Source organism: Leiobunum rupestre, chromosome 5 (assembly GCF_980474605.1).
Source record: "Leiobunum rupestre chromosome 5, qqLeiRupe1.1.hap1, whole genome shotgun sequence".
Lineage (NCBI taxonomy): Eukaryota > Metazoa > Arthropoda > Arachnida > Opiliones > Sclerosomatidae > Leiobunum > Leiobunum rupestre.
Window position 1 is genome coordinate 57,867,467 of NC_143388.1, and position 23,642 is coordinate 57,891,108.

Below are 23,642 nucleotides of genomic sequence, written 5' to 3' on the forward strand. Positions count from 1 at the left end.
AAGCGCGTTTTCAGTTGCCGGCTAACGTTATCAAGTACGTTTGCAATCGAATTTTAACATATACTCCTTTTTGGCCAGATAATGGGGCGGAAAAGGGGAAGGGACGTGAGCATGCGCCAAACACATCCTTGTTTCTTTTAGACGCCATATTTGAAATCGCGCCAGCTATTTTGTATGGGAAAAATTCAGGGGTAACACAAATTATTAAATTAAATATGGTTTGGTGCAGCATCTTTGGTAAGTATTTATGGAGCTCAAGGAATTATATTTAATCGCTTTCCAAAGAAGATAACTCGCCTTTGGGCAAGAAAAAAAACACGGAAAAAATTGGAGCCCAACGCCGAGTTTGAGGGTTTGTAGCAGACATTTTCGGAGCCTGAGGATACTGACTGGATTCCAAATTTCCAACGCTAAATTTACCATCTAGTATAATAATACTCCAATCAAAACGTGAATTAGTGGGGAAAAAGGCAGCTAGATAAGAATAAATATGAAATTGATTAGTTACGATATATTAAATGAAATTGGTTCCTAATCTTAAGCCTTTTTAGTAACTTAAATTTCTAGAGATAATTCGATTATGCCTTCTTTCTAGGAAAAATATAAAGTTTTTATGAATGAATTGGTTCACCAGCAAAGACTTTCACTAAATTTTCATAATAATTACTTGTCACTTGTAGAGATATAACCATAGAAGATAATATGGAAAACTATTCTAAAGAAGTTGAAAACTCGTTCCACCGTTCACAACCACAAGATAGTATTAAAAAGACAACCATATCACAAATAGAGAATTTGCATGAAAATTTTATCCAGAAATGAATGGAAATGTGCCTACGGAAGTTAACCTACAACTCGAGGCTTTTCGATTAAAGTTTTGTTCTAAAGGAACCCAGACAGACTACATGAACCTGAATTTGAGAACCGAACTTTACGAGATAATTAGAGCACTGAAAGAGGAAACAAGGAAGATTTGGGGAGTAGAAAAAATAAGAGGCAATGATGAAATGACAGTTTTTTATTATTATTTTAAAAAAAGGAAGCTTTTTATTGTGGATTAATTTATCGCTGTCATGATGAGACTGAAAGTCCAATTCCGAGTCTTAAATTTATTCAGAGTCTACAATTTGCAGTTGAGCCCAATCTGAGCCTTATATTAGTCAGAATCATTCCAAAAATTAATCATGTTTAAAATTAGTACCAATGTAATTAAACATTTTTAAATATTACGAAGTAATTAACTAATTTTCTTCAAAAATGTTTTTTAAATTTCTAGATTTGTTGGTTTCTAACTTACAACAGGAGCTGTTTAATATTCACCAACAATATACCATAGAAAAATAGAATATATTTTACATTTACATTTCACAAAATCAATGTTAGAGATCTCACAATTCTAATCTGAGTCAAATATGTATAAAAAACTAAAAGAGCTTAGAAAGGAACTTGGTTTTAGTTAGCTATATAATTTTATAACACATTGAAATTATTTTTTAATTTCCTTTAAAAATAAAATACAGGAGTTTAGAATTTTCAATCTCTTAAAACTTAAATCCTTAGTAATCCCAATGAAGTGGTTTGAGTAAACCATATCAGTTAATTTTCCACTCTGGTGTACCTTTCCATGTAAAAGAGTAGCGCACCTACATGACTCTGATGTTATAATATACAAAAAATATATAAACCATTAGAAAAATTTTAGAGCTTGCTAATACGTTACAGAAAATATAAGAACATAATTATACCCAATAACCAAATCGCAAGCCCCACCACAAATAGTTCTATAAAAATTGTCAAGTCCGAGGCGTACCAGCCCGGGTTCAGGGGTACATTTAACCGTGTGCCAAAAACACTCCTATCTTTAAAGTATCAAAGCTATTTATAATTTGTTTTGTCTAGAACCGGGTACCATTTACCCACAGTACGCCTCTGGGTCAAGTACCATAACCACAAAGTAACTGACGGATCTCATAGATGGTAACATCTTGATTTGATGTAAAGAAACTGCCCATAAATTTATTTATTTAGAAAGAAAAATTATTCACGAATTAAAGCAGGAATAAATTAATCGATATCACTATCAACTCACCACACTCGATTCTAACCCACCGATAATATCGTTTGCTTCAAGATGGGCCACTGCTTTTTCAAACCCTTTGAAATGTTTATTGCTGTTGTTGTCAATGATCGATTTTTCATATAATTGTAAATTTCAACAGATGTAATTTGTTGTAGAGTTGAAGGAAGGGTACGAGTTTTCCAGTAGAATATTTTATCTGGTTGTGGAGCATCTTTCCCGCATAAATCTATTCATTAATGACTTAAGTTATTAAAACCTAGCAGTATTTTTTTAATCAACTTACCTTGGAAAAACTTATGAACACCACTACCTAGCAAAATTTCAGGCTTGTTCTTTTTGGATTCCTTTGATATTGTAGTTGGAGCTTTTCATTTACAAGAGCATTCCTCCAATAACCATTGCACATATCAAATTCTTCAAAAAATTGTAGAGCTTCCTCAAATTTTAACAAAATAGTTTTATGTGCTTTCCAACGTCTGTAACGCCAACAACATACACGTTTTCGTCAAGGCCTAGATTTTCATCATGATCTAAGTCCGGCAAACCGTATCTGTTACCACTTACATGTAATATTGTCTCGTTTTCGCTTTTTTTCTTTAATTCAGTAATATAATCACTTTTTTTAATTTAAATTCAATTCCTAAACTTGTGTATAACACTTTCAACGTTTTATTATAAGATTCACTAAACATTCGTTATCCATAGTTAACATACGGAGAGAGATGGCGTCGTCTGCTTCAAAGAAACATTGGACCGTAAGCGCATGCGCGAAATAAAAAGCAAAAAGGTGTATTGCACACCTTTCGCTAACCCTGGGTGCCCGAAGAATTAAAAACGTCGTTTGAACAATACTAAAACACGCGTTAAGTATGGGTTTGAATGTTGTCGAAATACAATTATTTGTTTCTTCGTGTGCCCGGGTGTACCGCGAATGTCTCTCTTTGTACACTCGTACTTATTTCTCCAAATTCGTCTTTTATTGTACAAGGCCTAGGCGTATTTAAATTTAAAGAAGTACTTACGCTTTTTGACAAGTACGTCGGGAGTACTTATAAGTAAACCCGAAATTAATTTATTTAAGCGTGCTTTCAATTAGATGGCTAATGAAACCAATTTTGGAAATTGTTGCTAAGCCAGGATACACGATTCGCAAAATAAGAGTTTGAACAATACTAAAACCAAATCCAGAACTCAAATTATAAATTATTTTAAGAATTTAATATTAGCTTTCTTATTTGTAATAGCAAGAATGTATTGAAGTGACTGAAAACATTGGACTACAGGATTCTGATTCCCATCCTCGCAGGCTTTGTAGCTTAAATTCGTCTGCTTTCCCATTCATGTTTTCTATATGGTATGACTTTGAATGCCCCTTAAATGCAGACGAACTTTCTCCACAAAAGCTGTGAGGATGGTACCAGGGATTAATGCTATCATGGATAGTAGATTTTAGAGGATCGGGAAAAAGCCGGGTTTTTAGCCCCCGTTCGAAAAAAGCGGAAAAAAGAAAAAAGATAAACACGAAGTACATTTTTACGCCAAAAGGTATTTTTTCACGTTTTTATAGATTAAATATGAAATACTAAATATAAGTTGATAGTTTTTATTGAATTAAAAAACCAAAATTAAAAATTACTAAAATATAAAACGCAAAAATTACGTAACAATATCAACCGCATTAGATTGCCATTTTGAAATTTTAAGATCACCTGGTACAAACGACCTTGCAAGACTCCAGTCTCTCGAGCTGATTGATACGCGGGGAGAAATAAAATGGAAGGGTATCGAAAACCTGTCCATGATGCTATGCTGAAATATTCTTAGTATCTTCAATACATTCTTGGTAATAGTATGATTAGTTTTTTAAAGCCAAAACCAGAAATAAATATTCTTTATTGTAATTTCACGAGGGTAGAAAAAGTATTTTATGAACAGCCCCTTTGAATATAATATAATAAAATATCACAAAGTTGATTAACAATTCAAAACGAAGACCAAATGCATCCATCAATATTAAAAGTCTTGTGGCGCCATAGGCTTTTCTAGTGGTTAGAAAATTATTAAAAAATTATTACAAGCTTATAAGAAAAAAATATGACGATCTATGTGAGATTAGATGTCTGATAAAAATAAAATAATATCCCTAATTAACTAAAGTTGATTTAATTTGAATTGACCGTTGGAAAATGAAAACTTAAACAATTCATGTTAGTTATAATATTTAAATTTCATATTTTCAAAATGAAAAACAGTGTTACTATTAATTATTAAGTAGATAATGAAGGATATTTGATTACTACAAATCATGACAACAAGTTAACCCTTCATATGTTTTAAAGGTAGATAAGAGCTAATTATTTGATTGGATATTATTCAAATAATCATTTTTTAATCTTTATACAACAAAACTTTTAATTTAATCAAATTAAATCAAACGATAAATGTTTTAGTAATCCAGGATTGTCCAAATTCAAAAAGTCGCCATTTTGGAGGTCGAGATCGCCTTATTTATAGTCCCAGTTATTTGTATTGCAAAAGTTTTGTAATTTTTAGTGATTTTAGTTTGAAGGTCAAGATGACCATTTTGAAGGTCAAGATGACCATTAAGTAAAGATTGCCATTTGTGCAACAGCGTAGGAAGCTGTCCCTCGATTGGCCATGCATCTAATGGACTACTTCAATTAGCAATCGCCATCTAGTAGCTGTTTTGGAACCACTGCCAAATTCATTAGATTAATCTACTATTCCAAAATAAGTCAGACAAAATGACCAAATTCAGTCCTTGTTTCAAAAAACGTCAATTTCGAGTTGTCTTCATAATAATAGAATTCGTAACATTAGTGATAATAAATTCTTAACTTTACCAGTACTTCCTTAATAGCTCAATGTATTGCCAGCCTTTCAGTCAAAGACAAATACACGTTGTTTATCGTTATAACGTCGAAATGGGTATATTTTCTAGTCGGAAAGAATTACGTTCGAAGTTCTTCGGAACTCTAATGAATGACATTCGATATCCTTCAACCTAAATACCATATTTCCTTGGAGTAGGAGAACTTAGTGGATTCTTTATCTCGAAGCGGGTCGAAGAAGGAGGCTGCCTTTGACCAATAAAATATTTCCACGCTTGTCAACATTTCGCGGTTCCCTTTCCCTTCGCTCGCACCCTGCCGTGTATACACCCGCTCGGTGCTTCGCTCCCATTTGTTTAGCCTCTAATCTGATCGGCGCTCGGGCCGTATTAAGAGAGGGAGCCCTTCCAGAGGTCATCTCGGGGTCATCTCGGTACAAGTCTGTTGCCCGAGACGCCATTTATCACGGCTCACGACAACAATTGCCCCCACGCTGTCTGCCGAGGGTGACAAATAACTTCGCGACGTAAATACGCGGTTTAAGAACGCGAAATACGTCGGCAGATTACGGCTGGGACACGGGGCTTTGTCAAGGTCATTTCTTAAGCCTAACGTACGTGCGAAGATACCAGTGATTAGGATTAAGATTTTCATTGAAAAACCTAATACGCGTGACGTATTTTCTAAGTGTATTTTACGTTTCTTAACCTGTCGAATTTCTTTTCATTCGAAGACAGAGATGTTAGTTAAGAGAGGTTAAGCGCCATACACGAACGGGAACTTCTAAGCTTTCTCTGTGCTTTGGAAACATTCTGACGTTCCCGGTATTACTTTAACTTAACCTCTCTTATGAAGGCTTAACGGCAGAGTAACAACGGGATGTTTCGTCTGTATCGGATTAGCAAAGTTTGTCAAGGTCATTCCATTTGAATCGCCCATTAGAATATTTAATTTTAAAACCGCATGGTGATATTTATGTTTTCCCTACTTCATTCATTTTTTTTTAATTTTACCAAGTATATAAATTATAAAAAAAAACTATGGTATTTTCAATGACGAAAAAATGGGTACATTGTGTCAACGCCTTCCATGTGACATGGTGATTAACTACCACAGAATTTTTCATATACTGGGGAACATTGTTATACCAAGATCCGCCTTTTGAAAATCACCGCTTCGTCATAAAAAAGATTCGTAGAAGACTGTCCCCATCTTGAACGCGACAACACGTGGTTTGTGTTAGTTACATTTACGAAGAATAGCGTCACTCTGTTCGATCAAAAAGCTCCATATATTGATAAGGCTAAAAATACGCTGTTCCGCCATCTAATGGCACAAATTACAGGATTCAATTGTTATTATTCTAAAGTTATTTTCGAATCAAAGAATTCGCGTTAATTATGGACAATGAGATAGACTATGCAATTTTATTGGTGGCGAATTAGTTGTCCATATCCGATGTAATCAGCTAGCTATAGGCTAATACCCAAGGCACCACCTTAGGCCTAAGTCACCAAGCGACATTTAAAGCCATTAATTCAGGTGGCCGGGTTACAACGCGTAGGAGGGTGGTGGCCTGCCCTTCATGCCACGCGAGCCTACAGCTTAAATCTTTGTGAAATTCAAACCAATCTAAAATGCTCTTAAAATTAAAGAAATCTTTAGAAATCAGGAAATCTTTGATAATCAGTAAATAATACAAAATTATGTCTTTGACACATAAATATTGGGAAATCTTAAAACTCCAAAATTATTTTTGAAATCACAAAATCATTGGGAATCGAAAGCAATTTTATAAAGCAAATCTTTGCCAATTGGAAATATGTTTTACATTTTTTACTTAAGTGGCTTTGTTAAGGATTATTTGGAACTACCAAAATTAGAATAAGATTGGTAATTACGTCAATTTTGCCAAAATTGTCTTGTAAAAACCAATTTTACCACTACCGAAAATGGCTTCCAGATTGAAACCTTTTGGGTTGTAACTCAATTTTAGAACTATTTCAATAAGGCAAAATGTCCAATAAAATAGGCCCTGAACTGTCGTTCTAATCCGTAAATTTGTCCTTGCAGAGTGCCATTTGGTCAACGCCAAGACCTCCGGCCGACGCGTTCAACGAGGAGACTCATCGGCAAGGCTCTTCGAAACCATCCAAAACGTTCTACAGGGTGTTCTACGGGCAGAACGACGCGGCTACCACCAAACTGACGACGCGGGCCCCGTCCAAAGGCCGAAGACTGATCTACGAACACTCACAAGGTATTTGCCGACGGTACGAGGTTATATTTATCCTAATGGCGCTCGATTCTAACGGCTTCGTCTATTTCCTCAGACTTATTAAGCATCCAAAAGGCGAACAGTCACATGTTGAGGGTGCAACAGCAAGCTCGATGCGGAGTGCCAAAGCCCAGGGTGGTAAGAGTCAGGGACCTTTACCAGGACCCCTCGAAAGACTATTTTCCGCGATGTACTCTGTTGCATCGCTGTAACGACGACACTAGTTGTTGCGGTTCGCTAGACTTACATTGCGCGCCCAAAATGATACAGGAAGTGGAGCTGTATTTTTACGTAAGTATCCCATTGCGGGAAAGACTGAACATTCTAGTTAGTCAATGTGCGGCCATGTAAAAGTACCCACCAGAGTCAAAAGATCATTCTTCAATGCGACAAAACTGCGTATTTTGTTGGCATGTCAGAAAGACAAACGTACACCACACGTAGAAGGAGAACAAGATAATTCTGATACATCATTCGCAGGAGCCCCATGGCTGACATGTCTCCTCATTAGAATAGTTGATAGTTTCTAAATGTTAATGGGTAGATTGTGTTTGATGCTTCTAAGTGCCATTACAATTACTGGGTGAATACTTTTCGCTAGTACATGGAAAATGAAATTGTGCACATTTTACGCTAAATTAAACCAATTCGTTTGTTCTGGTGGAGATAATTATTCTCAGAGACTAAACATTGAACTATTCGTCAAGGTCAGAGTATTGGGGGACACTTTTACTCCTCCTCAAAAGCGGGAGCAAAGAGAGTAAACTGATAAAATCGTCTGCTTATCCTGAAACCAGAATTTATCGGACGAAAATGGCCACTAGCAGCCATTTTGTGAAATAGTTTTTACCACTACCTAAATAGAATCGGAGTAAAATGACGTCATGGGGTTACTCTTCTTACCCTACTCCGAAATTCCAGAACCGGCTTAAGTGTCCGGCCCCAAAGGCTTAAGACAGCGCCCGGCCCCAAAGGCTTAAGACAGCGCCCGGCCCCAAAGGCTTAAGACAGCGCCCGGCCCCAAAGGCTTAAGACAGCGCCCGGCCCCAAAGGCTTAAGACAGCGCCCGGCCCCAAAGGCTTAAGACAGCGCCCGGCCCCAAAGGCTTAAGACAGCGCCCGGCCCCAAAGGCTTAAGACAGCGCCCGGCCCCAAAGGCTTAAGACAGCGCCCGGCCCCAAAGGCTTAAGACAGCGCCCGGCCCCAAAGGCTTAAGACAGCGCCCGGCCCCAAAGGCTTAAGACAGCGCCCGGCCCCAAAGGCTTAAGACGGCGCCCGGCCCCAAAGGCTTAAGACGGCGCCCGGCCCCAAAGGCTTAAGACGGCGCCCGGCCCCAAAGGCTTAAGACGGCGCCCGGCCCCAAAGGCTTAAGACGGCGCCCGGCCCCAAAGGCTTAAGACGGCGCCCGGCCCCAAAGGCTTAAGACGGCGCCCGGCCCCAAAGGCTTAAGACGGCGCCCGGCCCCAAAGGCTTAAGACGGCGCCCGGCCCCAAAGGCTTAAGACGGCGCCCGGCCCCAAAGGCTTAAGACGGCGCCCGGCCCCAAAGGCTTAAGACGGCGCCCGGCCCCAAAGGCTTAAGACGGCGCCCGGCCCCAAAGGCTTAAGACGGCGCCCGGCCCCAAAGGCTTAAGACGGCGTCCGGCCCCAAAGGCTTAAGACGGCGTCCGGCCCCAAAGGCTTAAGACGGCGTCCGGCCCCAAAGGCTTAAGACGGCGTTCGGCCCCAAAGGCTTAAGACGGCGTTCGGCCCCAAAGGCTTAAGACGGCGTTCGGCCCCAAAGGCTTAAGACGGCGTTCGGCCCCAAAGGCTTAAGACGGCGTTCGGCCCCAAAGGCTTAAGACGGCGTTCGGCCCCAAAGGCTTAAGACGGCGTCCGGCCCCAAAGGCTTAAGACGGCGTCCGGCCCCAAAGGCTTAAGACGGCGTCCGGCCCCAAAGGCTTAAGACGGCGTCCGGCCCCAAAGGCTTAAGACGGCGTCCGGCCCCAAAGGCTTAAGACGGCGTCCGGCCCCAAAGGCTTAAGACGGCGTCCGGCCCCAAAGGCTTAAGACGGCGTCCGGCCCCAAAGGCTTAAGACGGCGTCCGGCCCCAAAGGCTTAAGACGGCGTCCGGCCCCAAAGGCTTAAGACGGCGTCCGGCCCCAAAGGCTTAAGACGGCGTCCGGCCCCAAAGGCTTAAGACGGCGTCCGGCCCCAAAGGCTTAAGACGGCGTCCGGCCCCAAAGGCTTAAGACGGCGTCCGGCCCCAAAGGCTTAAGACGGCGTCCGGCCCCAAAGGCTTAAGACGGCGTCCGGCCCCAAAGGCTTAAGACGGCGTCCGGCCCCAAAGGCTTAAGACGGCGTCCGGCCCCAAAGGCTTAAGACGGCGTCCGGCCCCAAAGGCTTAAGACGGCGTCCGGCCCCAAAGGCTTAAGACGGCGTCCGGCCCCAAAGGCTTAAGACGGTGTCCGGCCCCAAAGGCTTAAGACGGTGTCCGGCCCCAAAGGCTTAAGACGGTGTCCGGCCCCAAAGGCTTAAGTGTCTGAACTATAGTTATTAGCGATATAAAAGGGCATTAAAAGTATCGTGAGGGGAAACTAAGTTTCAGAATCTGCTAAAGCTGCACAGTGACACTAGCGAAATTGGGAAAATGTGGCATGATCTAGTTCACAGAAAGTCCACCAGTGGCGCTGCCATACTACTCCAAATGTACTAACATCAGCGTCACTGTTGTTTGAGCAGGTTTTGTCTGATTAGGTTGTTTCGGAAATGTGCGATAGAAGATATCCATCTAGGCGGTTACTGGCGGTAGGTTCGACGCAGATTCCGTTGGCCGGTTATTTCCCGCCAAATCGCGTCTCAAATTTTGCGAATCTATTACTTCGTATTTCTCACCATCAAAATAACCAACTATTTTGCCAACGGAAAGAGTAGAAAGAGAGAGTTTCCTGTTCGAAAACTTCCTATTTCGCCATCACTCCACGACAGTCAATAATAATAATCATAATCAGCTAGGCTAATACCCAAGGAACCACCTTAGGCGTAAGTCATCAAGCGACTTTTAACGCCATTAATTCAGGTGGCCGGGTTAACCGAATTCGTTCGGTGCTATACTTATGCTTATTATCCACTTATGATGAAAGCTATAATTCTGAGCAAAAACAAACAGTAGCGTATTAACTTTACTTGGACTCCAGTGACCTTTTACATCTAACTGGTCTCGCGCCTCCTACCTTTTGGCAATAACCGCGGGCCCCTTGGCTTAAGCCTACTCAGCCTGTTGGTTTATAGGACACTGAAATCAAACCCTCAATGCGTAAACGTTTCGCCTACCCAGCCCTTATCGGTTATAATTGCCTAACGTTTTGCGATGAAACCCAATCCAACTCACTAAAAAGTATTAGATTTCGTTTTTGCCATTTCACTATTCCAACTCCTCAATTAGCCGAAATAAATAACTCTATAAATATTGAAATTAAAAAAATTCAAGGTCCCTAAAATAAACGTAACCCAACTCCGGAATATTAACCGTAATTCGCGCCATCTCCACGCTAGAAAAATAAGCCTTTCTTCATCCGGCTTTAGAAAAACACGAATCAGCAGCCCGTGAAGGAACTCTGCTACTATTACGTTCCAAAGAGACACGGGAGTCCGTAATTTAGCGACTCCGCGATAAATCTCCGCGTATTTATTTATCCAAACCAACAGCGTCGTTAAAAAAATCGGGCAATTGTCTGGAAGCCAACCGAGGGTACTGTTTCCGAAAGCGCGCGCTGACTGTGTTAGTAATGCCGGCGAAGTAGTTCTTAATTATCTTTTCGGGGCGTTCGGGCTGGCGATGTGGGCTCGTTCGGAATTCTTCGTCTGGTGTCTGGTAAGCCTTTGCTCTTACGTTATTGAGAACGTATCCTTTGGGTCGAAAACAATTAGAAGGCTAAAAACGCGTAATCCCCGAAAGTCCCTCTTTTGACAGTAACGGTACCTCCCTATTTCTAGAATTCGGGGATTCTTTTACTCGATTCTCGGCGGAAAAATGCATTAGGGAGAGATATTTTATCGGCATCGTCAATAAACAGTCCGCGTGCCTCTACTTTCACCCCAAAAAATGTTTATAGCGTATAAATATTATTCCCTCTCTCGCCAGAAGAGGGAGCCTGAGTGTCATAGTGTGTATACCCTATTATTAGCAATCTCACTTTTTCTCGCTGAAAATCAAAGTTCTTTTTTTCACTGTTACGTCGAAACAAGTCGTCGCTACGGTTTTAAGATCGGTACCAATGGGACACGCGCTTGTAGGGACCGGAGCCGGGTTCGATACTAACTTGTGGCATGGGGTGAAAATCGAGGGGCAGATCACTTTGTTACAGGCTGTCCTAATAATCATGATTAAAAAATTTAATCTTTGTAGAGCCAAAGCTACAGATTTAATCATACGAGGGTGTCCTAATAATAATTGGAGTGAACTGCCCCTCGGCGAAAATTCGGAATAACTCCTTCTATCAGGGGACATTTTGGATAAAATCGACAAATCCAAAATCGAAGAATTTGTCTCCTGTAGACTTTATATACAAAATCCACAACCAAAAAATCATGGACTTTTCAAAAATTCTAAATCCGGTTATACTATTTAACCCAGTGGATTTCAACCTTTGTCACGTCGTGGAATTCCATTTCAGTTTCAAATTTATCGTGGAACTCTCGCTTGAAAAAAGTTCGATATTTAAAATTTTTGCTGCCAAAACGAATTCTATCATAGAGCAGCTCCAAATCTTGTGTAGCCCTTAGATTTTTAAATCGAGCTCCATTTGGGATAGGGTCGAACTGGGAGGGTACGAATTGAAAATATATATTACGACATTATTTGTACTATTAACAACAATAATAATAAATTACTTAAGTGAAAATTGAGGTTAAAGGTACTAATGACTCGCAATGAGTGTAGGTAGCTGTTGGTTCGCGTGGCTTGAAGGGCGTGCCACCACCCTCCTTGATGCCTTGGGTATTAGTCTAGCCCATTTATTGATTAGTAGTATGATTAGTATTAATTACACCAGAAGTATATTATATGTTTCTAATTTTTAATATGATGTCTAATGTTGTTAAAAAATATGTTGTAGGGGGTACCTTGGCCATTCGCCATTGTGTAAACCACATTAAAATCCGATTTAACACTTTACCATACGCAGTGCTGGATAATTACCTCGAAAGATATATATTATTATACTTCTGACTGAAAAATGACGAACCAAAAATTAACTTTGGTATGGTAGTTATAGCAAAGTTAATATGGAACTCCGTACCCTAGATTGGAATTCAGAGAGCTTTCTGATTGATGGTTTTGTAAGGAAGCGATTACCCACTTCCGTCACGTGACCTCCGAAAAATCAGCCTCTATCGGTTGCTGTAATACGCTGTCTAGAGTAGGTTACCATAGTATCTATGGAGCTTGATTTTTCGGAGTTCCGGTAGGAAGTGGCTAAACGCAATTGACTACGTGCGAGACAATCTTTATCTTTGGTTAAAGCTACCTTGTCCGTGGTTCTCAAGTTTGGACAGTAAGCCGTTTAGCAGAATCTCACAAAAATTATGAAATTATGTTAAATACCCACAAGAAAATCGCACGTGGTTTATTTGTTGACAGTGGACAGAAAATATTTTATTTTATACATTTCCCGTGTAGCAGTGTTTTATTCGTGAAATTAGCTACTGTGCCAGCAAGAATGAAGTCTGGTACCTAAGAATAATGAAAAGTGGAACTTCTAAACGCCGTGCACCGTTGCATACTTGGTAGCGAACACTCTTTTAAACAGGCCATCGCTATTTAAAGTTAACGATTTGTGGTTAACAAACGGGCCATATACAGTAAGTCGTTGTACAGGGATTCAATGTACCCTCCTTGAAATTGGACAGGGGTGCCAAATTGGTTTGAAAAGGGTGCCAAATTGTTTTAGAAGGGGCGCAAAAAGCCTGCCGATGAGGGGGGTGCCAAATTTAGCATCCAAGCTGTACCCCCCCTTAATCCAAAACGTTCCTACGCGCCTGTGTGACACTAAGCTCAAACAGTATCATAGTTTAAGCGTAAATCATATTTATAATATTTATATCACAAATTCCTAAAACTACTGCATATAAAACTAAATTAAAGTAAAAACCAACGTTTTTTCGTACACTATGAAAACTTTTAATTAAATTTAATTTGTTTTCAATTCAAAATTGTTACTAGTGTACGAAAAAAGTTGATTTTTACTTTGCTTCTATCACGTGTTGAAATTTTAATTTAATAATTCCAAAATTTAAATGTTGTTCCTTAAATGATGGTTTATCTAAAATTTAAATGTGGTACTTTTAAATTTTATGGTTTCTATTAATCGTTAAGTGGATTTCTTTAAAAAATGTTCTCGCGATTCCCAACTTTATTGTTTTTAATATAATTTAATTATTGCGCAAGACACGGTGTCAAATAATTGTATAATATAATTGTATTATAACAACTAGCCGCGTCGGACATCCATCGAGGGCGATGGTCATAAGCCCGGCGAAAGTGTAGGTGTAGGGAGAGGGTTTCGTGAAGGGAATATCGTTCGTCTTAAAGGGCTTTAGGAATATTTTAACTTGGTCGGGGCCTCTCGCCAGAAGGAAGTTCTTGAAGCGGCTAAAAGCTCACAGGCGAGCCGATGACCCGGCCCCGCTTTCTCCCGGCGAAGGTCAACGCGGCTAAACCCCTCCGCTACCCCAACCATCACGCGCAGAATTTTATTTCTACTTTTACAAACTATTATATTTTCTGATTGTAGGCGTGCTTTTTTATGAACAAAGTTTTTTTCATTTTTTTGTTAATAAAACAGGGCGTTTTATATACGTCCGACTTTTCTCGGCGTTTTGCCCCAAAAAGAGGCTTGGTCCTTCAACTCTTCTCTTTTCAACTGAAAAAAATTGTCTGGCCTCTCGACCGAAAAAGAATGCCAACATAATGCCATCTATTGAAGGTTGCTGTAAACAAAACAAAAAGAAAATTTATTTGAATTAGTTCGATGGCCTTCTCTTTTTATGAGTACTACCAGAAGTACATTATACACTTTTTGAACAGAGAAGTATCTAAAATATAAGAATGAAACATGCGTTGGAAATTTACCCGTCATACTCTTACGTTTAATAATAATAATAATAAATAATATAATAATAATACTATAATAATAATTATATAATAATAATAATAATTATAATAATAATAATAATAATACTATAACTATAATATAATAATAAAAGTTTTGATAATATAATAATAATAAAAATAATTATGAAATGAAATGAATTTAAAATAATTATAATATAATAAAAATAAAAATAAAAAATAATATAATGATACTAAAATTAATTATTATTTTTATAATATAATAAAAATAATAGTTATTATTATAATATAATAATAGTTATTTATTTAGCAAAAACTTAGCAAGATAAGGAAATGGATACTTGTATCTTTAAAGTTATTTATATACTTCTGGTATTACGGCATCTTTCACGTGACTTCCTAATCTCCTTACCAGAATACAAATGTCATCCACTTTCCACCCCCAACGGACCCTGCCTTCGGGCTATGGCCGCCATTTTCACCCATTTATTTGTCAAAATCCTGTAAATCCTAAAATATGGCGATCGCGTATTTTAAAGATTTAAGAGTTCTTGTTTTGACTGGAGACATATCCACCGGGTTTACGATTCTCCGACGGAAGGGTATTTTTTACTGGCGTATAGAATGAGTCTGGGAGGAGACGGGGTTGCCGAAGAAGTATTTGGGGGTCAACGGTTGAACCCAATTCTCGTTTTTCACGAGAGGTGTTATTACTGTTTTAATGGTTTGCAAGTAGTCACGACTCTGGCGGTCAAGTGCGCGGAACCTCACCGCGTCTATTTGCTGAAGTTGTTCACGACTTGTTAATTCGATCATTAGTTGGCCATGGGTGGATAATAAAAAACCCCTATGTGGTTTTCCATAAGCGGTTTTATTCAATTTTAGCTTGGTAAAATGGTTTGGGACTTTTCTACGTGGCATCGAAGGAGTGAGTTTTGTCATTACAAATGCTAGTGGATATTTTCTGTATCATAATTATGTACATGGTATTCTACTAGGCTGTAAAAATGAAACTGGTATACCTTCGCAGACTACATAATTTTTTTTCAATGGACGTGGATGTGTATACAAAATTTGCTGCGTGTATTACTCCGCTTAACTATACAAAATTGCTTTGGTCCCATTCGACCGAAATCCCATTCGTTCGAAAACGATTTAACATTGAGTCCCAATCGATCGAAAATACCCCAATTGTGCGGTTTACAGCCCAATTTTGCACGTTTATATTATTTTTTATAGTACATCAAATTTCGTTTTTATTAGACGTTTTTTAAATAGGTTTACTTCTTATATAAATAAGTGTTGATAGTCTTATTGGAGCCAGTTAGCTAACAGCGCGCCACCCTAGGGAAGTGAGAGACTAACCTAACCTAACCTAGAACCTAACCTAGAACCTAACCCTACCGTTAGTACACCTGTAGCAATTTTGTTTAGGTATAACGTTTTTTGCGTACCCTGCTATATCTCGGGGCAAAAGTAAAAAACAAACAAAATTTCCTAATGAACCGAATCCGCCTTTTGGGCTATATTTCGGAAACATATTGAATTCGGTCGAATGGGATTTCGATCGAATGGGAATATACCACAAAATTAGATGTGTATGCACCGATATATCAGCCAATTTGTATAATATCGGTATCGCCCAATATCGGCTTTTAAAAAGCGAAGTCGATATTGGCCGATACAGGTATTAGAAAAATATTTTTAGGAAAAACGTTTAAAAATAAGAAAATTATCGATTAACTAACCAATGATAATATTTTATTTGGTTGGCTGCGCTACGTACGCCAGACTTTGGAAGCTAGATCATACCCTTTTTAGACAGGGGGTTACGAGTGTAAACAAATAGAAAACAATGGTATTCGATTTGTGATAGAAAATCTGTATCAACTTAAATTAAAAAGAACATATTCGGATATGCTCTTGCAAACTTTTTTCATGAAAAATTAGAATAAAATGTAATGACAGTGCACTGAACCGTCTTTTACAATGATTTTATCATATACATTACTGTAATGATAGATAACTTTGTTAATATCGGCCGAGTAGGCCACGAATAGCTCTTTATATAAAATACGAGAGGTCACGTGATTACGTAAGATTCATCGTGCAGTTAAAGTTGGAGAGCGCGCGCATATTTTTGTTTTTGTTGAGCTCGCGCAAACGCACGAGACCCTCTACACGGAAATATTAGGAAGCGCGCGCTCCAAAAAATAACACTTTTTATACATGTATGCGTATATATTATTTAATAGAAAGAGCTTTAGCCGATATATCGGTGCATACCCATTTAAAGTATATTTCTTACGAGAGAGAAATTAATCGTTTATTCCCATTCGACCGAAATCCCATTCGACCGAAAGAATTTTAAAATGTAGCCCAATTGGCGGGGTGATTTGGTATTTTATTTGTAAGGTATGTACTATCGAAGATCCATGTTTAGGTTAGGTTAGGTTAGAGTTGGTTAAGTTTACTATTTCAGTTTTGGTTCAGTTACTTTTCTTGACTAGGTGAAGATAAAAATATAATTCATGCTCATTCCAAAAGCCAATTTATATAGCAGCGTTCGGTCGAATTGGACACATAAAAGCGTTCGGTCGAATGGGACACACAAAAACCGCACGTTTCGGCGGAATTCGGTCGAATGGGACACCTCAAAAACCGCCTTCGGTCGAATGGGATTTCGGTCGAATGGGACTAAAGCGAAATTAATAGCTCTTTCTATAAAATAATATACACGCATACATGTATAAAAAGTGTTATTTTTTGGAGCGCGCGCTTCCTAATATTTCCGTGTAGAGGGTCTCGTGCGTTTTCGCGCGAGCTCAACAAAAACAAAAATATGCGCGCGCTCTCTAACTTTAACTGCACGATGAATCTAACGTAATCACGTGACCTCTCGTATTTTATATAAAGAGCTATTCTCTTTCATTAAAATGAAACGTCGTGTACCTTCGCAGGTTTGACGCGATTTATTTTGCTCGTGAATTTCAAGCCAAATTGCTCAAAATTTTATAAAGTCTATTTCTTCGCTTATAGATGTAAAATTTAAAAATTACACCGCATAGGGATATTTACATATTGATAACCCATATTTTCCCGATGAAATATTACTATAGAAAATCAATATACGCCCTATTTTCCCTTTCGAAACGTGTTTTGATTGGTACATGTTTCAAGCGAATGACATTAAACTAAGATAGGTAGTTGAGAGCCATTGGCAAAATTTTAACGTATTCTTCTGTACCAACTTGCCGAGTGCAGTTTTTTTCTAAGGATAAAGGGTGAAAATAGTCCCTAGAATGCATTCGGGTAAATGGGTCTAACATTCACTATATAGAGTAAAAATAATTTTAAAAATCTTCAAATCGACTTGAAAATCCCAAAATCTGCGTGGAAAACCATTTCCAAAATCAGCTTAAAATCCAGAAATCAACACGGAAATCATGCTCTGAAATCTCCAAAATCATTTTTGGATTTCTGGAAACAAAACGTTAACATAGATGGCGTCTGCCGTCTTTAATTCAGTCTTTTTTACATCAGTTATTTTGAAGATGCGAGTTAACATTAAGATAAAATAAGAATAAAATTTATTTTAATAGATTCGTCCACACAGAAAATCGCCTCGTCGTGTACCCTGTTTTACGAAATTTTAATAAAATAGATAATAATCAGCTAGGCCCAAGCCATCTAGCGACTTTTAATGCCTTTAAACAGGTGGCCGGGTTACAATGCGTAAGAGAGTGATGACAAGTCTTTCATCAGCCGCGAGCTAACAGCTCCCTACACTCACTATTACCGTTAGCCTCTACTAGTTTTTATGGAAAATTCTTAAGTTATGCTATTAAGTGATCTAGCCATGTACACAGATTTTTCCGAAGACATTGATTTAAATTTTTTGTTAACAATGAATTCATTGACGGAGGAGATAAATAAATAATAATCAGCTAGGCTAATACTTTCTTAAATAAAAATATAGTATAATAAATATTAAGAGCCGTACATTTTCTTGCTCACGTTTTAAGAATAAGAATTTTTGGATAAACAAAATGGCCCCGGGCCCCACGGGAATTTTTGACTTTCCGGTACCGTCTAAGAATCTCTATAATTCCATATTCTTAGGTAACTGAATGCATTCACTCAATCCCCTATTCCAAAAACGCCCCGCGCTCTTTTTCAAATATACTTCGCGTTTGAAATTCCTCGAGTGGCGAGGAAAACGCGAAATTTGTAAATTGGAAGAAACCAACACACCACACCCACACATGGATTCTAATCTCGGATTCCATCAACATTGGGTGTTTTCGGAGAATTAAGATTATTAGAGTCATTCAAATTTATCCAGCTACGTAAAACATTCAGCGAAGCGTTTAATCAGCTTCCCTAATTGGTTCCTTTTTTCGGAGGGGCACCCCAATTCCGTAAATAGTCGCGTTGGTGGCCATTTCGTAGTAATCGGCTAGTTCCCAGAACGCGTTACTAATGCAATTAGAAATGGAGGTTCAAAGCGGGGAGTGAGAGGGACACCCCGGGCCAACGCGATCCCCTACCTTCCTTCGTAATTACTCTTGACGTTTCCGATTCGCGAGCGCCTTTCCTCGCCCTTTGACCCTCCCAGGAACGCTTATTTTTAGCCCATTACGCTTCTCTTCCGTCATGTAAATAAAGGACGCTGCAGAAATGATGTCAAAAGTTTCTCATTAGGAGTACCACGGTGTCTTATAACGGGCTCCGAAACCCCGACACGGACAGAGTCTATTGACCGAGAATTTCTCGGAGAACGTCATTACCGTCGTGGTTTGTCTTAGCGTAAACTCGGGTTGTCTACGATGAATGAGTCCCTGTAGCGTCGTATCTGTCTCGTGGTGGGGTGTCCGCTGCACCCCCGAGAAATGGCCATCTATCACTGCGGGTGTCCCCTCCGCTAGATCCCAATCGGCGGCCAGCGTTTTCCCTCGTCTAATAGATGAGGAACGAATAGCCTCGATCCAGTTTTGGCCTCTGGAGAATGCCCCCGTAATGAACAAACCGCAATGACCACACTCTAGTTCATTATTTTCCCTCCACGGGTACGAAAGAGATTCATTATAAGGTAGATATTTTTTAATTTGGTTGTCACTGTTTGAAATCTTTCCTTTATTAAATTCCAAACATTAGCGCGAACTTTATATATAGATGTGGCGTATTTCGTTTTCGGTAGTGAAATAATTAATAGTTTCACCTTACGACCTTGATGTCTTTACCAAGAATCCTTGGCTTATCCAGTGGGGGGTTTCTTTTCACCTGTTTTGGGATTTCGGAGTAAGGTAAGAAAAGTAACCGTATGACGTCATTTTGCTCCGATTCTGTGGTTGCCAATAATTTGAGTTGTGGTAAAAACGTTTACCCAAAATTATTGCCTATGCTCATTTTATCGGATAAATTCTGGATAAGCGAACAATTTTATCTTTACTCCCGCTTTTGACCAAGATTAGAAAGTGTAATAATAATAATAATCAGCTAGGCTAATACCCAAGGCACCAGCTTAGGCTTAAGTCATCAGCTTAGGCCTAAGTCATCATGTAGCCCTGATACTCTGGAACATGCAAATAGTTTATGGGGTAGAGTAAATCTCAAAGTTTTAGGGTTAAAGGAGTGCACTTTTAGTCCGAGAACCGGCGAAATAAAGCCACCTACTAATCGAATTTCAATTTTATATGTTCTAGTAAATGAGAAAAATCGTGAAATTTTAAAATGGTGTCGAAATAACTTATATATCATAAGGGTTCCATTAACGTAAAATACACCATACCGAGAATGACGCTACGTATTTTATTATCCCCATTCGTTACGGACGATTTGTCACGATTTTCTGTCTCAATAATAATAGATTCGCGTTACCACGAGACGATAAACCGACGAAAAAACCCCGTCATCCGGAGATGTCTGATAATATTTTTTTCTTTTTCGAAGCAGACCCTGCACACGATTCGTACTGGCCAAAATAATGGAGTGCAAGACACGGTGCAACCTCTGCTCTTCGAGAACCACACGGCCTGCGAGTGCGTCCCCGTCAACGACCACCCCCGCAGTCTGGCCGCGGCCGATGGAGGGAGCCACCCCCCGCCCACCACAACGACCACCACTAGCACCACCGCCACTAATATCGCGTCGTCGGCGTCCCCGGGTCAGGACCTTTCGTGGTCGTCGGCGCTTTCCAAGAAGCCCGAATCCCTCTCTTGGAGAACCGAATTAAACGTCGCTGAGGAGGACGAGTCCGAATTCGCTTCGATCCCCGACTACAGCGCCGCCCCAGCCACCACAACCACATCGACAACAACAACTAGTACTTTACCACCCCCATCTCGAGCGCCGCCTCTCAATTCACCTAGACGCCATTGCCATCAAGTCCCGACAAAGTAAGAGCTCGCTTTTTCCCCGTTTCGTATCGAGGGTTTGCGAGACGGGACAGCGTGCTTTTTTTGTCCCTTCTCGGAAGATGATTTGGGGGGACCACCCACGTGGACGCTTATTTTGACGCTGCAGTTTGTTTCCTTTTGGCATTCGATTGATTTAGTATCCGCGAGACAGATTTACTAGTCAGGGGCGCTACTAGGTTTTCTTTGGGCGAGCTTAGCGAGACATTACTGCCACGCGGACGTGTCACTTGGCGGTCTCTCTCCTCGTCACGATGCCCCGAGATCGAATTTCAGCGGTGTGCTTCAATTGAGTTTATTATTTTAAGGACACTCTTCGGAGCCATAAATTTTGTTCGTTCGAAGATATTTTTACGTTGACAAGGAATTAGTTCGAAGGAATTTCGAGTCGTCCATCACTCTTTGGGCCTTTGAGGCAGGGGTTAATAATCCGATCCATTCGCCCTTTGACGGGGCAGTTATTAAGCCCGTCATTTGCTACGCTTAAGATTCAATTACCTTTAGACTTTATACCAGTCGCATTCAAACTGGCGAAACAATTTTTAGGATGCTTTAATGATGACACGTCCTATCTTTATTTTCAAGTTTGGATTCTTGGAATCTTTGAGAAATGTTGAGGGTACTTGAAAACAAATAAATCAGAAGACACTTCACCGATATGATAAGCTTGACGGGTACTGGTCCGCCATTTTTCAATTCACTACTGTTTCGCGTTACCTGACGTTTCAGTGAAACTATCACTATTATCGTATTGGAAACCGAACCTTTAGAATAAGTGGAGAAAACGTTATAATAGGAGCCTATAATTTATGACGCTAGATGGCGGTTTTTGGTCTCTATATGAGTCCTTTTTTAAAGTTGTTTAAATAGTGTGTTTATTATGGGTTCTAACTAACCCGCCATCACTGATAGTTAATTGAAAACCATTATACTGTTCTGCCCTACGTTTCAGAAACGCATTATCGACCATTTTTGACTTTTTGAGTCGGATTCTAAATTTCAAGTTTTTTTTTCTATCTGCTCTAGTTTCAGAGATGTGAAAATGCGAAAACTCATTAAAATCGAAAAGTTTCGAAAATATCGCCGAAACGCATTACGACCGTAGGAAATTCGCAGAAACTCATTATGTCGTTATTAACCAATAATTAAGTCTTCATTTCGTATAATTTCGTCTGCTCTAATATCTTCAGCCGCATTCCCAGGGTAACAATCACAATGGCCGTTATTCAATATTATTATACCACATAATGCGTTTCTGCCAAGAGTTATAGTCAAATATAAACGTACAAATTATTCTGAGATTTACTTAATTTTGGCGCTAGTCGTTGTCATAAACAGATTGCGAACTAAAAGAAACTCCTAACAAATAGTTTTCAGTTAACAAAATACTGTAATATTGCTATTTTTCATAAGAATTACAATCTAAACGCCATTTTTGGAAATGTAGGGCACACAGTGTTCCAAAAGCCCGATTTTTTTACCTAAATAAAGTGATCTATGTGAAATATTATTAGATTAAAGTTATGTGAAATTTATTCTCTGGCACTAATATGAAGAGCTTGAAATTACTTGTAAAAAAATTAGTTGTTTTATGAAAATATTTTTCCATCCGCTTGTACATTAAATTGATCATGGCAACCTGGTTTTAAAATATTTTACAACTAACGACTAACGATTGGACAGAAAACGGACAGTTGTTCTACGTAAATTAACACTAAGATTTTTCCGCGCGAGTTTGAGAGCAAAGTCCGTAAGTTGCGAGATTATGTTTTATCGGTGGGGGCTCTGATTTGAGAATTGCGCCTTCAAAAAACGTAAGAGGAATAAAGCCCCATTTTCATGCTCGCTGGTAGCGGGTAAAAATCGACAAAATCCGCTTCCGCCACACACTTTTTCACTTTCCGCGTCGATCTGTTTCAAACAGATATTTTAGATTAATTTTCACGCTTGCGAGTGGCGGATGCGAATTTTGACGATTTTTATCCGCTTCCAGCGAGCATGAAAATGGGCCTTTAGGCCATCTATTGATCAGATAATGAAATTATTCGGATTATTATCAATGTTAAATGCCTGACTACGCCACTGAATGCCGACCACTATTATTGTCTCGGTTAACATTGATTCCGAGCGTAACTAGATGGGACTGCTGCCGTCGGAAGGGGAAAATTCGGAAATTATCTCCCCTCCCCCGCCCGTAAAACGTTCAGCGTGAAGGCTCGTCCAATGAAATTTGTACACAACACTGAGTTAGCATATTTAAAGGCCTAGGTTTTCTACTGTCTGTCACCCTTTAAATTTACTTTCCTTCCAAACAAATACCCTGGTGGTAGGCCAACAGCAGAACACGTTGGCATACCACCAGGGTATTTGTTTGGAAGGAAAGTAAATTTAAAGGGTGACAGGCAGAAGAAAACCTAGGTCTTTAAAGGCTAGCTGCGTTTCTCCTTGTGTTTGTTGCTCCTAGATGGCATGCTATGGTTACACATGGTAGATTATATATTATTTGAAATTTATAGTTTTCTGAGAAAATGTTTACATAGCCCTCGAGCTTAGTAGAGAATAAAATGTACTTTGATATTAAAAGATATCTTTTACAGATGTCCCGAATGTCCGATTCCGTTTACGATGAGGATATTTCCGGATGGTCGTTGCAGTTGCGACTGCTTCGACAAAGAGAAGCCCTGTCTGAAGATCAAGAGAGGCCGGGACACGCTCCACTCCATCGAAAGGAGGTACCATTCGCTTCTTATAAATGCCGCTTTCTGTAACGAGACATTGGCGTCTCTCCAACAACCTTGTCGCCCCGAAATAGACCACTGAGGATCGCTGGGGGTAATTAGGTTATTCAAATTGCGCGACCCACGAGTTGTTTGCTGTTTAATGGGAGGTGGTAACTCTTCATTCAACC

At 39.5% G+C, this 23,642-nt stretch overlaps 1 protein-coding gene across 1 annotated transcript in view; it reads left to right on the forward strand.

Annotated features, from left to right (window-relative positions):
- Nucleotides 1-23,642, forward strand: part of LOC149945377 (uncharacterized) — a 122,631-nt gene that overhangs the window by 93,766 nt on the left and 5,223 nt on the right. Inside the window, exons 2-5 of the mRNA XM_090175174.1 lie at nt 7,006-7,192; nt 7,266-7,501; nt 20,274-20,716; nt 23,332-23,466. Of these exons, the coding sequence (XP_090031300.1) occupies nt 7,006-7,192; nt 7,266-7,501; nt 20,274-20,716; nt 23,332-23,466 (1,001 nt within the window). The remainder of the gene's footprint in view (nt 1-7,005; nt 7,193-7,265; nt 7,502-20,273; nt 20,717-23,331; nt 23,467-23,642) is intronic.